Source organism: Melospiza melodia, chromosome 22 (genome assembly GCF_035770615.1).
Source record: "Melospiza melodia melodia isolate bMelMel2 chromosome 22, bMelMel2.pri, whole genome shotgun sequence".
Taxonomy (NCBI): Eukaryota; Metazoa; Chordata; class Aves; order Passeriformes; family Passerellidae; genus Melospiza; species Melospiza melodia.
In genome coordinates this window covers 8242519-8255143 of record NC_086215.1, presented here as the reverse complement: position 1 = coordinate 8255143, position 12625 = coordinate 8242519, and the positions used below count along the sequence as shown (strand labels likewise).

At 59.5% G+C, this 12625-nt stretch overlaps 1 protein-coding gene across 1 annotated transcript; it reads left to right on the top strand.

The window, feature by feature from the left end:
- The first annotated feature begins 1608 nt into the window (after positions 1–1608).
- IER5L (immediate early response 5 like) lies at positions 1609–2914 on the top strand. The gene has a single exon (XM_063174411.1). The coding sequence runs from the start codon at positions 1868–1870 to the stop codon at positions 2858–2860; it is 993 nt and encodes a 330-aa protein (XP_063030481.1). The 5' UTR covers positions 1609–1867; the 3' UTR covers positions 2861–2914.
- The last annotated feature ends 9711 nt before the right edge of the window (positions 2915–12625 follow it).

Sequence of the window (12625 nt, the reverse complement as noted above, 5' to 3'; positions counted from 1 at the left end):
TGGAGCCCAGGTTTTGCACAGTGAGCTGATGACCCTGGTGATCACCTTGTGTCACTGCCCCTGTGGTTTGGAGTTTGGGCTGCACTACAGGAACAAGGGCTTCAGAGGTTTTCTTTCCAATGGGCTCCCCACCACACGCAGACACGAGGCTGCCCATAGCCGCTGCTAAGATATGTATGCCAGGGTGACCCCAAGACAGGCATCCAGCCTGGAGGACCTCTGCAGCCAGTGGAGAAACCCCCCCATCTCTCCCTCGCCTTCTGCTCTCTACAGAAGATGCTGTTTCAGTCGCAGCTTGCGTTGCCCCGGCACTGCAGTCCCTTCCTGGCTATCCCATCTCAGAGCCCTTTCTCCCACCCAGACACTGCAGATTCCTGCCTTGAGCCCCCAGCTCTTACCTGGAGGACAAGGGCTGCTGCTCTAGGCTGTCTCCAGCTGCGGTGGGTGCTGCTGCTCCCCGGGCGCGCTGGTTGGGTCTCTCGGTCACTGGGGCTTTTAAACAACAAACGTGGGGACACCCCTGAGTGTCTGCATGCCCTAAACCCACCGTGAGCCCCTGCAGTCCCCAACCTCCAGGGACCAGCCCGGACCCCTCCCCTCACACCCCTCTGTGAGGAAGGGCAGGGGCCGCGCTGCCCTGCAGAGCCAGCGCTGCCGTGCACCCCGGGGCGGGACGGAAAGCCTTGATTAGCCCGTAGTTAACCCGAGCGCTCTCACTTTGGGGGAAAACCAGGTGTGATTGGGGCACTTGGTGAGGAGTGACTGATGCACGGTCCTGCCCCCACGGCGGGGCAAAGCCCTGACTCCCCTCCACAGGCGGGGTGATGCCGGGAGCTCCGCAGGCACGACAAGAGCCGTCCCCGCCGGGGGCTGTCGGGGCGCAGGGGTGTCCGGCAGCCCTGGGGTGCGGCCAGCACCTGAACCGGCAATTCTGGGCTTAGGACAGCCCAGAGCGGAGCGGGGCATCCCACCGCACCCGCGGGGATGGATTCCCAGTCGGTGTCGGTACCACCGAGGGTCCTGCTGAGGATACGCGGTGCCTCAGGGCTGTCACAGGGCGGGACGGGGCGGGGCGTGCCGCGCCCCCGCCCCCGCGGCCGCTCGGGACCGCCCACCGGGGCGGGCACCGCCCCCCGCTCACCTGTGCGAGGGGAGCGGCGCGGGGAGGCCCCGCCCTGGCTCCGCCGCCGCTCGGGCGGGACCCCCGGTGCCCTCAGCGTCCCTCACGGGCTCGGCCGAGCCCCCGCCGCCCTCACGGGCCGCGCCGCGCCTTACACCATTTGAACGGCGCGAGGCGCCCGCCTCGCTGCTATTGGCCGCGATGCCCGCCCGTCAAGCCGCCCTCCGCTTTTCCATTGGTGGCGCCGGCCGCGTGGGGCGGGGCGCGGGGGCCGGCGCAGCGGTATAAAAGGCGGGGGCCGGGCGGGCGGGCGTTCAGTGTCTCTGCGCGACAGGTACGGGAGGGCGCGGGGGGGGCCGCGTGCGGGTGGGCGGGGCGGGCGGGAGCGCGCGGAGGGGCGGGCGGGGGGCGGTGCCGCGCGGGAGGGCGGGGCGGGGGCGCGCGCGGCGCTGGTGGCGCTGCCCGCCCGCGCCGTCCGTGCTCGGAGCGCGGCGGCGGCGGCAGCAGCGGGAGCCCCCGGCGATGCCCGCGCTGCTCCCGCCGCTGGCCGCCCCCTGAAGACACCCCTCTCTATTTGCCCCCCTTCTCCAGCGACCTCAGGCTCTTTCCCCCCTTTTCCCCTTCCCCCCCTCCCCTTTATTCCCTCCCCCCCGCCTCTTTATCCTCCTTCCTTGCGACCCTCCGCACCCGCCCGGCTGCCGTGTGGATGCGGGCCGGGGTGCCTGGCTGCGCGGGCGGCGAGAGCCGATGCTGAGGGGCCGGAGGAGGATGGAGTGCACCCTCGATGCGCAGAGTTTGATCAGTATTTCCCTGCGGAAGATCCACAGCTCCCGCACGCAGCGAGGCGGCATCAAGCTCCACAAGAACCTGCTCGTCTCCTATGTGCTCCGCAACGCCCGGCAGCTCTACCTGAGCGAGCGCTACGCCGAGCTCTACCGCCGCCAGCAGCACTACCCCGACGGCGCCCCGCTCCTCGCCATGCCCGCCTGCCCGCCGCCCGCCGCCGCCGCCCCGCCGGAGCTGGCGGCGCTCCCGCTGCCCGCCGACACGCAGGACCGCGAGGCGCGGAGCTGCGGGGCTGCGCGGGGCGGCGCGGAGCTGCTGGAGGTGCCGGTGTGCGCCGTGCCCCCGGAGATGCAGCGAGCGCCCTGCAGAGACTCGTCCCCGGGCTTCTACCGGGCCGCCGGCAGCGCCGGTCCCGGCGGCGGGGGCAGCAGCGCGGCCCCGGGGCTGCTCTACGCCGCCGGCTGTGACTTCGGGAGCGGCGGGGCCCCGCACTGTAGCAGCCGCACCACGGTGCTGGATTTGGACACTCACGTCGTGACCACGGTGGAGAACGGGTACTTGCACCAGGACTGCTGCTCGCAGTGCCCCTGCTGCTGCCAGCCGGCACCGGGGCTCGCCTCCCCGCCGCCCGCGCCCGGCACCAAGCGCAAGTATTACCCGGGGCAGGAGGAGGAAGAGGAGGGGGTGGAGGAAGGGGAGCCGGGGGGAGGCGGGGTGGCGGGCGGCCCCCCCTTCGCCCCGTGCACCAAACGCGCCCGCTTCGAGGAGTACAGCGCCGAGCACCCCCAGGACTCTTCCAACATCTCCAACTTGATCTCCATCTTCGGCTCCGGTTTCACGGGGCTGGTGAGCCGGCAGCAGGCGGACTCGGAGCAGCCCCTCAACGGGCAGCTGTGCAGCAAGCAGGCGCTGGCGAGCCTGGGAGCCTGGACTCGGGCCATCGTCGCGTTTTAGAGAGAAGTGGGGGAGCAGAAGGGGTGCGGGGGGGCTGTTGACAAAACGGGGGTGCGATCCGAGGGACGGCGGCTCCGGAGGGGGGACCCTGAAACAAAGGCAGGGAGGGGGGTTGGGGCGAGGGGAGGGGGGTGCCGAGGGGTGCGCAGGGGAGGCGGGGGGGCAGAGCCGCGCTAGTGTTTTATAAATTGTACAATAAAGAAAAAAAAAATCTAAGATCTTGGGACTTTATTTTTGCAGAGATGAGAGAGAGAAAAAAAAAAAAAACAACAAAAACAAGCAAACAAACGAAAACAAAACAAACAAACAACAAAAAAAAAACAACAACGAGGCACCTATTTAAATAATCCTCTTTGTGTCCGCTCGGGCTCTCTTCGCGGCGGGCTTCCTGGGGCCGGTGCTGGCGGCCGGTAGCGCCACGTGAGAGCCGGGACCGGCCCCGGGACCCCGCGGCGGGAGCGCCCCCGGCCCCGCTCCCCGCCCCGGGCCGCCCCGCGGGTCCCGCCGCCCCCGGCTCGCTGCGCTTCAGGGTGCGGACAGGGGGAAAGCCGCCGCCGCTGCTGCTGCCCCGTCGCTTTTGTGCGTTTCTTTATGTATTTAAAAGAACAAAAAAAAAAAAAAAGAAAGGCAGAAATGAAAACATTTCAACTTTCCTCCCAGAAGAAACGTGTGCGATGTGACTTCTTCCCACCGCTTGTGCCAGGGGAGCGCTGGAGGGTTCTGAGAGCTGAATGTGGGAAGGGGAAAAGCAGGAGCCGGGGGTCCCTCCGGGCTGCGCCCCGCCACACCGGGGAGGGGGAGCCACCCCCGGCAGCCCGGAGCCTCCGCCTGGGTGTGCGCTTGTGATGCCGCAGGTACCCGTGTAACACGACTCACGTCTCCAATGTGTGTGCTGGGTCTGACCCCTTTTTTTTTTTTCTTTTCTCCCCTTTTTTTTTTTTTTTTTTTTTTTTTGTTCCTTAAGTTTAACTATTCTGGTTTCAGCCTTCCCAATCATAAAACCAGCAGTGTTTGGTCTTGTGAAGAGATTGTCTCCTGTAGAGTCTCTTGATTTTTTTTTTTTTACATTATTTTTTTAAAGAAAAACCTTTTGTTGTAAAAAGGTGGGTTTTCTGGTCGTCGTCCCCTCCTCTTTCTTTTGCCCACTCCCAACTTCACGGTATCAGCACTGTGTGTAACTGAGGATGCTTTGCAAAACGGTCTGTTGGGGTCTTCTTTTTTTTTTTCCTGCTCCTTTTTCTTTGTTTGTAAGCCTGTATTTTTGTGCATATGGAATTGTATATCACCGGGTAAAACTGTTCAGATTTGTTTAAATTTATAATCTTAATAAAAAGTCGATTATAAAGTTGCTGTTGCCTTGCTTTCCTTCACCCCGCAGCCCGCTGAAGCCCCTCTCTCCTGAGCCACTGCTTCCCCTCTGCACCGGGGAGCCTTTACGGGAACTCCGACTCCCCTCACCGTGTACCCCCCTCGGAAAAACCCCTTTGTCTCCTCCCCAGATTCACCCTCTCCCCACACACACACCCGCAGCCCCCCCGGCTGCCAGGATGCAACAAAAGCCCCCCTTGGGTCAGGCTGTGCCGCGCAGAGCGGGTCCCAGGTGGGGACGGGGCCGGAGCTGGGGTCCCCTCCCCGGGACCCCCCGAGCCGCACCTGGGCAGCGCCGCCGCCTCCGCGCCCCCCGACGCGCTCGGGAAGTTTTTTTGAGTTGGAGTTTGTTATCCCCGCGCGGGGCCGCTGGGTGGTGCGGGCGGGTTTTCCTTTTTTTTTTTTCCCCTTTTTGTGCATGTGTTTTTCTCCTCCCCTCCTTTACCCCACAGGAACGAGCCGGGGCCGCTCCGCACCCCTCCAACACCCCCCGGCCACCTCAGGAGGGGAGAATTATCATTTTTTAACCTGTGCACAACGCGCAGTTTCTAGCGTGCAGCTCAAACCCAGCGGATAGAACCATCCCTCTGCCCCTTCACCTCAACATCCCCAGGTTGGATTTGGAGCCCCGCAAATCAACACATGGACAAAATCCCCCTTTACGGCCCCGCGCATCACCGCGGGAGCGCAACCTTCCCTTCTCCGGGGCCGGGAGACAGAAACCATGGGGTTGCGGGGCGCGGAGGGGTTGCGGGGATTGCGGACTGAAACCATGGGGGGTTGCGGGGGTCGCGGCCGCAGAGGATCTGGAGCGCGGAGCCCCCGGAGCGCGGAGCCCCCGGAACCCCCGGAGCCCCCGGCCCGGCTGCGCCCCCGCTCCGCGCCCGCAGCGCCCCCTGGCGCCCGCCGCGGGTCCTGCAGCGCCGCGCGGGGCCGGGGGAGCGCGGAGGGAGGGGAAGGAGGAGGGGGCGGCCCCGACCCCCCCCGAGCCGAGAGGAAGGGGCAGGAGCGGCCGCGTTGTCCCCAAACGCCGGGGCTGCTGCCCCCGGACAGCCCTGTCCCGCTCAGGACACCGCAGGGCTGAGCGCCGCTCCCCTGCCCGGCTCATCCTCCAAACAGCGCCCCTCAAAAAAAATCACAATTGAAAATATAAGCCCCGTAACCCCCTGCCCAGGCGCAGAGGCACTGCGGGAGCACTGCTGAACGCACCAGCGCTCGCTCTGGGAAACCAGAGCTGGATGCTTTGACAAGAGAAAATTCACCCACGGGGCCATGGAGAAAAGTCCCCTTCCTGCTCCGGACCCTGGGGGCCTCCCCCGGCCCCATCCCGCTTCCTTGCCCCCGGAGTGGAGGCTCCCCGGCAGTGGGATCAGGAGAAGCAGCAGCTCCTGCACCCATAGCTGCTGCACGCAATATTTGGGGGAAGTTTTAAAACCCAGGTGCTGCTGCGGATGATGCCCACAGGTCGGCACGGCCGGCTGCTGAATCTTAAACCCAAATCCTTTTCCTACAGCCCCTGCTCCAGGCAGCCCGGCCAGCCAGGGTCAGAGCTCGCTTTAGTCCAGCAGCCTCATGCACACACACATCACCCTCCCAAACCGCTCCCCATCTCCCAGACCCCGGGGTTTCAGTGATAAAAGGACCACCAGCAGGACGAGCACCCGTTCCTGCAGGGTCCACCACCCCAGGCGCGCCCATCCCTCCAAATTCCCCCTCTCCCGGGGTGCCAGCTCTCGCCCGCCTTCACAGTGGAAGTTTCTGGGGCTTCAGTCAAGGTTCCAAAGGCTGGAATTGGCAAAGACGCCTCCGCATCGGCGGTACACACACGGGGAGGGGGAGTCGGGGTGCATATGCCACAGGGACACTCAAAAATCCCTGTCACTGAGGAGCGAGGAGATCCCACAGCTCCGCGGAGCCGCGAAGACTCACACGCTCTCGGTGGCGCAGTTATTTATTTATTTTAAACGCTGGTACATGACATTTTTCTTCTTACGAAGGCGGCAGCAGCAGAAAGCCCATCACAGCCTCTCCTGAAAGCAGAGCCTGGAAACCAGAGTCTCATCTGCATATTCATAAGTACCTGATAAATTAATCATGATGGCAGAAGCATTCAGGCTAGAAGGGAGGTGACAGGGGAAGGTTGCACCCCCCAGCACAAGCCCATCCTCACTCTCGCACACGCTCCTCGTCTTCCAGGCACAAAATGTTTTGATCCCTTCACAAGTCGGCTGAACCCCCTGGGTGCTGCGGGAAGGGGCTGCGCCCCCCCCCAACACGCGGTGGGCACCCACCACAAAGCCCCCAGCCCCGGTGAGAGATGCAGAACACACGGGCTGGAGCAGGGCGGAGCACCCAAAATCTGAGGGAGCTCAGCTGCAGCCCCAGCCCAGAGCCCTGCTCCGTGTCACCGCCTGTCCCCAGCGCGCCCAGCACTGCCCGACCTTAGCTGATGCTCAAGGGTTTGACCCTAAAGATCCTCCCATGTCCTCTGTCCCCTCAGCTCTCCCGGCTGGCAGCCCCGGGGCGGGAATGGGGCACAGAGGGGTCCCCTGGAAGGGACGGGAGGGGCGAGGCTGGCACGGAACCGCAGCAGTGGGAGATGGGGAGAGCCAGGGGAGCCCTGCCCCGTGCCAAGGCAGCGGGAGCCGGCTCCGTGCGCTCACCGCTCCCTCTGCCAGCTGCGAGACACGTGTGGCTCTCCCTTCCCAGCGCAAAATGCTCTCCACAAGCAGCAGACCCTCTGCTGGTGTCCTCGGTGTCACCAGGCTGAACCCCCTTGTCTGGGCAAGTGTCACCCTCGCCCTGCCCGGGGCAGGGACGCTGCCTCGGTAACAGAGGCAGAAATTCAACCCGGGGCTGGAGCAGAGCCCGAGCCCAGCCCGCTTTTCCCGCGGGCAGGAAGGGCAGGAAGCACGGGGAGCTGCTGTGGAACCCAGCAGGGTCCAGATCTCCTTCATTTCCCTGACAGAGGCGGCTGCCGGGCTGGGCTGGGCTCACCAAGAGCAGGGGGTCAGCACAAACCCAGCACCCGCCGGTCTCAGGGCTCTGCCCTGGAGCTTGGGGGGCTCAGATCTGGCATTAGGGAGTCACAGATCCAGCCCAGTGCCAAAGGCAGCGGCTCAGCCCAGATGTCACTGCACATCCAGCAGCTCTGTCCAGGGATGGACACGGTGATGCAGAACTGACCCTCCCCTCTCCCCTCTCCCCGCCCAGCTCACCCCCAGCTCCAGGGGGACATTTGGCACCACCTGAGGAAAGCCCACCCTCACACCATGAGCCAAGCACCCATTCCCAGGTGCTGCCCCACAGCTGGAGCAGCTCCATGTCCTCCTACACCCACATCCAGCCCATCCTCAGGAGAGCAACCTTGTGCTCTGCAGAACCCAGGCAGGATCTATCAGTCCTTCCTTCCATCTGTTGATTTTGAGTCAGATCCCTCCCATCTTATCTCCCCAGCTCAAACACAAATGAGCAGAAGAATATTTTGGGTTCTGCACATGTTAGCAGATGTTTGCAGGAGTCCCCTGCAGAGAGAGCAGCAGGAGAGCAATGGGGGACCCAGCAACGTGGTCGAGAGGCCGCTGCCTGTTCAATGTGGTGGGTTTGGTCTGGGCCTGGGTAATTAGCACCTGAGCAGTAATTATTCACACTCGGCCTTTCTATATCCTGCTTATAGATTCGATGATTAATGTTGCTCCTTGAGTTAAGCCTGTCCTGGATTTACCAGCACGCAGTGGGAAAGTTAGGAGGAGGCTGTTGTGTGGCAGAAGCTGCTGTCCCTCACACAGAACAGCAAAAACAGCACAATAGAAAAATTAGAGTAAAAAGCACTTTTCACAGGAGCAGCAGCCACTAAGCACAGAGCAGCCATCTCAGCAACACTCTGCCACCACCATCGACGCACGAGGAGCTCGGTTGTGCAGCAGGAGAAGCAAAAAACCTCCCTCAGCATTCAAAAGACACTGATGCCAAATGGTTTAGGGGGTTACTGGCACCCCAGAGACACAAGCTGGGCAGGTCTGCAGCAAAGCTGGGGTGCACAGACCCCCTCAGCCACCTTTCCATCAGAGAGACACAATGAGGGGTCTGCAGAGCAGGACCTGCTGCCCCCACAAGCTGGGAACGGGGAAAACCAGCTGCTGACTTCACCCTGGGACTCGCACAGCTCAGCCAAGCAAAATCCATAACCCACAAGGTGGGCTCACCTGCTCTCCTGAGCACTGGCTCCCCTGGGGTCACTGCTGGTCCTGGCTGAGGGGGCTGTGGGGCCAGTGGCAGCTCTGGTCACCTGCAGAGGGACCCGGGGCTGCCCTGCAGCGCTGCTGACCCCGGCCCTTGGGGGCTGAGGGCTCCTCCAGCTGCTCCTCAGGGCAAAGACATCTCCAGCAGAGTTACTCTGGGATTTCCATGCCAGGCAGGCAGGAGCTCCATCCAAGATCTCAGCCAATGCCAAGCAGCACACGGAGGCTGGCATGGAGAGAAGGAGAGGGCAGAGCCCAGGCAGAGCTGCCCTGGCTCCTTCTCCTCAGGGAAAACACTCCATGTCTTACAGATAAAGGAGCAGAGAGGAGAAGCCCCCAGCAAAGCCTGCTGTTATCCTCACTCCCCACTCCATGATGGGTCCAGCTGAGCAGAATCACCTGTCCCACACCTGCAAGGAATGAGACAGAGCATTAACCCCATCTGTGCTTCTGTCCAGAGGAGGGGAAAGGGTTTTCCCAGGGAAACCTCCACATCCATGGTGTTGCTGTGGCCCATTCCTGCTCCCTGCAGTCCTCCTCCTTTTCCTGGGACTGAAGCTGACCTGGCTGGTAGGTTCCCCCATCAGGCTGGATCCATGTGTTTTCCCCCCACACCTGCCGTCCCAAGCTCATGAGGGTTCCTGTGTGCCAGAGCACAGCCTCTGCACCATGCCCTGCTCCCACCTTTCCCACATGGGAACCTCCAGCAGCCACTTCATGGCCCCACTGGGCTCTGCCCCACACACAGGAGCAGCTTTGGGGCCACCCCACCTGCCTCAGGTCCCTGATTATTTCCACATTTCCATTCTGGGAGCTCGATTTCTCATAAAGAACCCCCAAAGCAGTGCTGTCTCCCTCTTTTCCTCACCAAAATGAGACTTTTGCATTGAAATGTGTGAAGCTGCATTTTTTTTCCCTCCCTTTTTCCCCAGGTTTTGCAACATGAAAGTGGATGTTGATGTGAATGGAATTTAGAAATTGGAGAGACTGGAAAGTTCTGTGCTGGGAGGTGACTGTTTGCTCACAAAATCTCCCTTTTTCCAAGCCCCCCGATGAAATCCTGCACGATTATTTTTGTCTCCTCCTCGCCCAGCCCGCCCGGTGCCCCGCGCTGCTCCTGCTTTTGTTTCTCCTCTTCTCCCTGGTGAGGATGAACAAAACACCAACCATTGCCCATGCCCACTCCTCCTCCTCCTCCTCCTCCTCCTCCTCCTCCTCTGGCGGTGCTGCCCGCCTGGCAGGGAGTGCTCAGGATCGGGAGATTTTCCTGTGAGCAGAGAGCCGGGGCTGCTCTGCACAGCTCAGGGCTTGCCAGCAACTCACCCTTGTTTGCTTTGGTGCTGGAGAGCAAACACAGCCCAGAATACGTGTGAAGGAACAGGCTGCACCTCAGCAGCGAGGGTGTGAGGCAAGGGAGAGCTCTGCAGGCAGACCCTGCACAGGGATAAAGCAGCACCCAGGGTGTCTGGGGAACGGTCAGGACCACAGGAGAACCCCCATATCCAGGCTCTGGACTGGGTTAGGATGGGGGATGACCCTGCACAGGGTAGAGCATCACTCAGGGTGAGCTCAGAGCCAGGGGAGAACCCCCATATCCAGGCTCTGGACTCAGATTGGGATGGGGGATGACCCTGCACAGGAGTAAAGCAGCACCCAGGGTATGTGGGGAACGGTCAGAGCCAAGGGAGAACCCTCATATCCAGGCTCTGGACTCAGATTGGATGGGGGATAACCCTGCACAGGAGTAAAGCAGCACCCAGGGTGTGCTCAGAGCCAGGGGAGAACCCCCCCTTTCCAGACTCTGTGGCTGCTCTCTTCCATCTCCCATCTCCCCCCAGCGTGTCCCCACAGCACCAGGAGCATCCTGGCTGTTCCACTCCCACTCCCAAGGCAAGGACAAGGCTGAAAAGGCCCAGGAGCCAGGACATGGAAGCCCAGGCTCTGTGGTGCTGTGCCCTTGGCTCAGTCACACGAGAGATGAGGGGCAGGACTGAGCCTCCAGTCTGTTTTCCCCCCTGGAGTTACCACAGGATTAACTCAGCCTGAGGCTGTTCCAGGAGCACTCACATCCAGAGCTCCTTCAACTCAGCCCACTGGTACCTGCAGGGTCAGGCAGCACCTCTGGCTTATTCTGGGCTCAGGATCTGTTGACTTGGGAAAATCCTCAGGTTTTGGAGCACATCTATTAAAACAAGCAGTGCTGTGGCCATCCAGGCTCTTCCTGTCCTGCCCACAGATCATGGAGACCTTGTGCTTCAAGCCAGCAGGAGGAGAAGGGGAGGAAAGTGCCAGCCAGGGTGGATCAGCAATTCCTGTCCTGATCCTGTGTGATCTCCTGTCTCTGTCCCATGCTCCTCACCACAACAGGCAGCAACCAGAGCACCCAGACATGTTTGGAATAGGCAGGGTAAGAGGTGCAACCAAACACTGACAGATAGAAACCCTGCAAGAGAGAGGAAATCTGGTCCTTCTGATCCCAGTTTCAAATTTTCCTTGTTTTTGGTACCTCAGGTTGCAGTAAATAGGACAACACCACCAGGCTGGGTGGAGAGGACACACAATGAGCTGCTGCAAGCCAAGTCATGGTCAGCTCCCTGGATTTCATCTTGCTGATGTATTTATGTCACCCCATGCCCAGATGCACTGGGTTTGTACAGCAGGATGGTACAGCAGTGTCCTCAGGTAAGGTTGCAGGGGGCTCCAGGCAGAGCAGGCAACTGAACACACAGATCCTGAATCCATCCCAACCAGTGACAGCTCTCTCATGTATATGAAATTTATGTTTGACTCTCTCCCCAGGGATTCATCTCCCATCTTTCCCCTTTAATTATAAAAATTAGTAGGTTTGAGGTATATTTTGAGGGTTTTTCTTTTCCTGTGTTGACAAAGTGCAATACTTGATGACTCTAACCCCAAATTCTCTGTGACACAGATACCCTACCAATTATAAAATACTTCCAAGCTCGCTCCATAAACCCCTTTGCTGTTGCTATTAGTATGCATTAACATTTTATTGGTGTTACAGGATGAAACATCCAGTCTTGCAGCTCCAGTGGGCTTGGGGATTTCCAGCATCCTGCAATATGTATCCGTGCAGAGGAAATTAAAATGTGGATGGATCAGCAAGATACAGTCAAATCCTCTACAGTAATTTGGAGAAGACTAAACTCTGGTGCTAGTGGAGCATATTCCAAGCTATCTAATAGAGAGTTGATGATCTCTGTAACAGCCTTTTTGTAAGTTTTATTCTTGCCTACAAGGGAATTTTTTTCAAAGGGAGTATGTAATACCTAAACTAATATTTTTAAAGGTATATGCTGTAAACATGGAAAAGTAAGGCCCTTTGCAGAGCAGTCACTTCCAGTGATCAGCAAGTACTTGATAAAAGAATTTACTCTCATATCTTACAATCTAGCTGGAATTTCTACCCACACCAGTCATTTCTCTATAGTTTGTATCAACATAGGACACATAAACTTTTAGGAATATTGTCAAGCTTTGCTCTTTTAGCCATAATACAATACAGATATCCTTTAGCAGCATCAGCACTTGAAACCTGCAGTGTTATGTCTACCCAACAGCTGCTGGAGCGTGGTGCTGGTGTCCAGCATCCCATACTTCACCATCTCAAAGAAAAGCCCAATTTTCACACATAAAACTGGGAGTAATTCACGTCCAAGTGGAAAATCTGGGTAGTTGACTTGTGCAGTGCAGTCAGCTTGGGTTTATCTCTCCCAGGTGCCTTCAAACACAGGAGAAGCAAAAAAGATTCTCTGCCTTCTCTCCTTCCTCCATTCATAGGGTCAGGAAAACCTTAATCTGCTTTCTAAAAGGAAGGAAAATGTGCTCAGGAGGATTTAACCCCACACCTCGGTGCCCATGGGTCAGGATGCTGCAGTGCCACTCCTACAGGACCCCCTCCTGGGGATTCTTTGTTTCCATGGGTGTGTCTATATCCAGCATTAAGGAGCCCAAATTCTAATGAGGGATTTTGATGTTATTTATTATCCATGTTACAGTTGCAACTGGGAACATGGGGGGGGAACTCCAATTTTAGCGACAACTGCATTAATGCCCTGCACAGAGCCGGCCCATGTAGACATTCCCAAGCCCAGGCTTTTTATAGCAAGCAGAAGCAACCACTCCACCCCCTGAA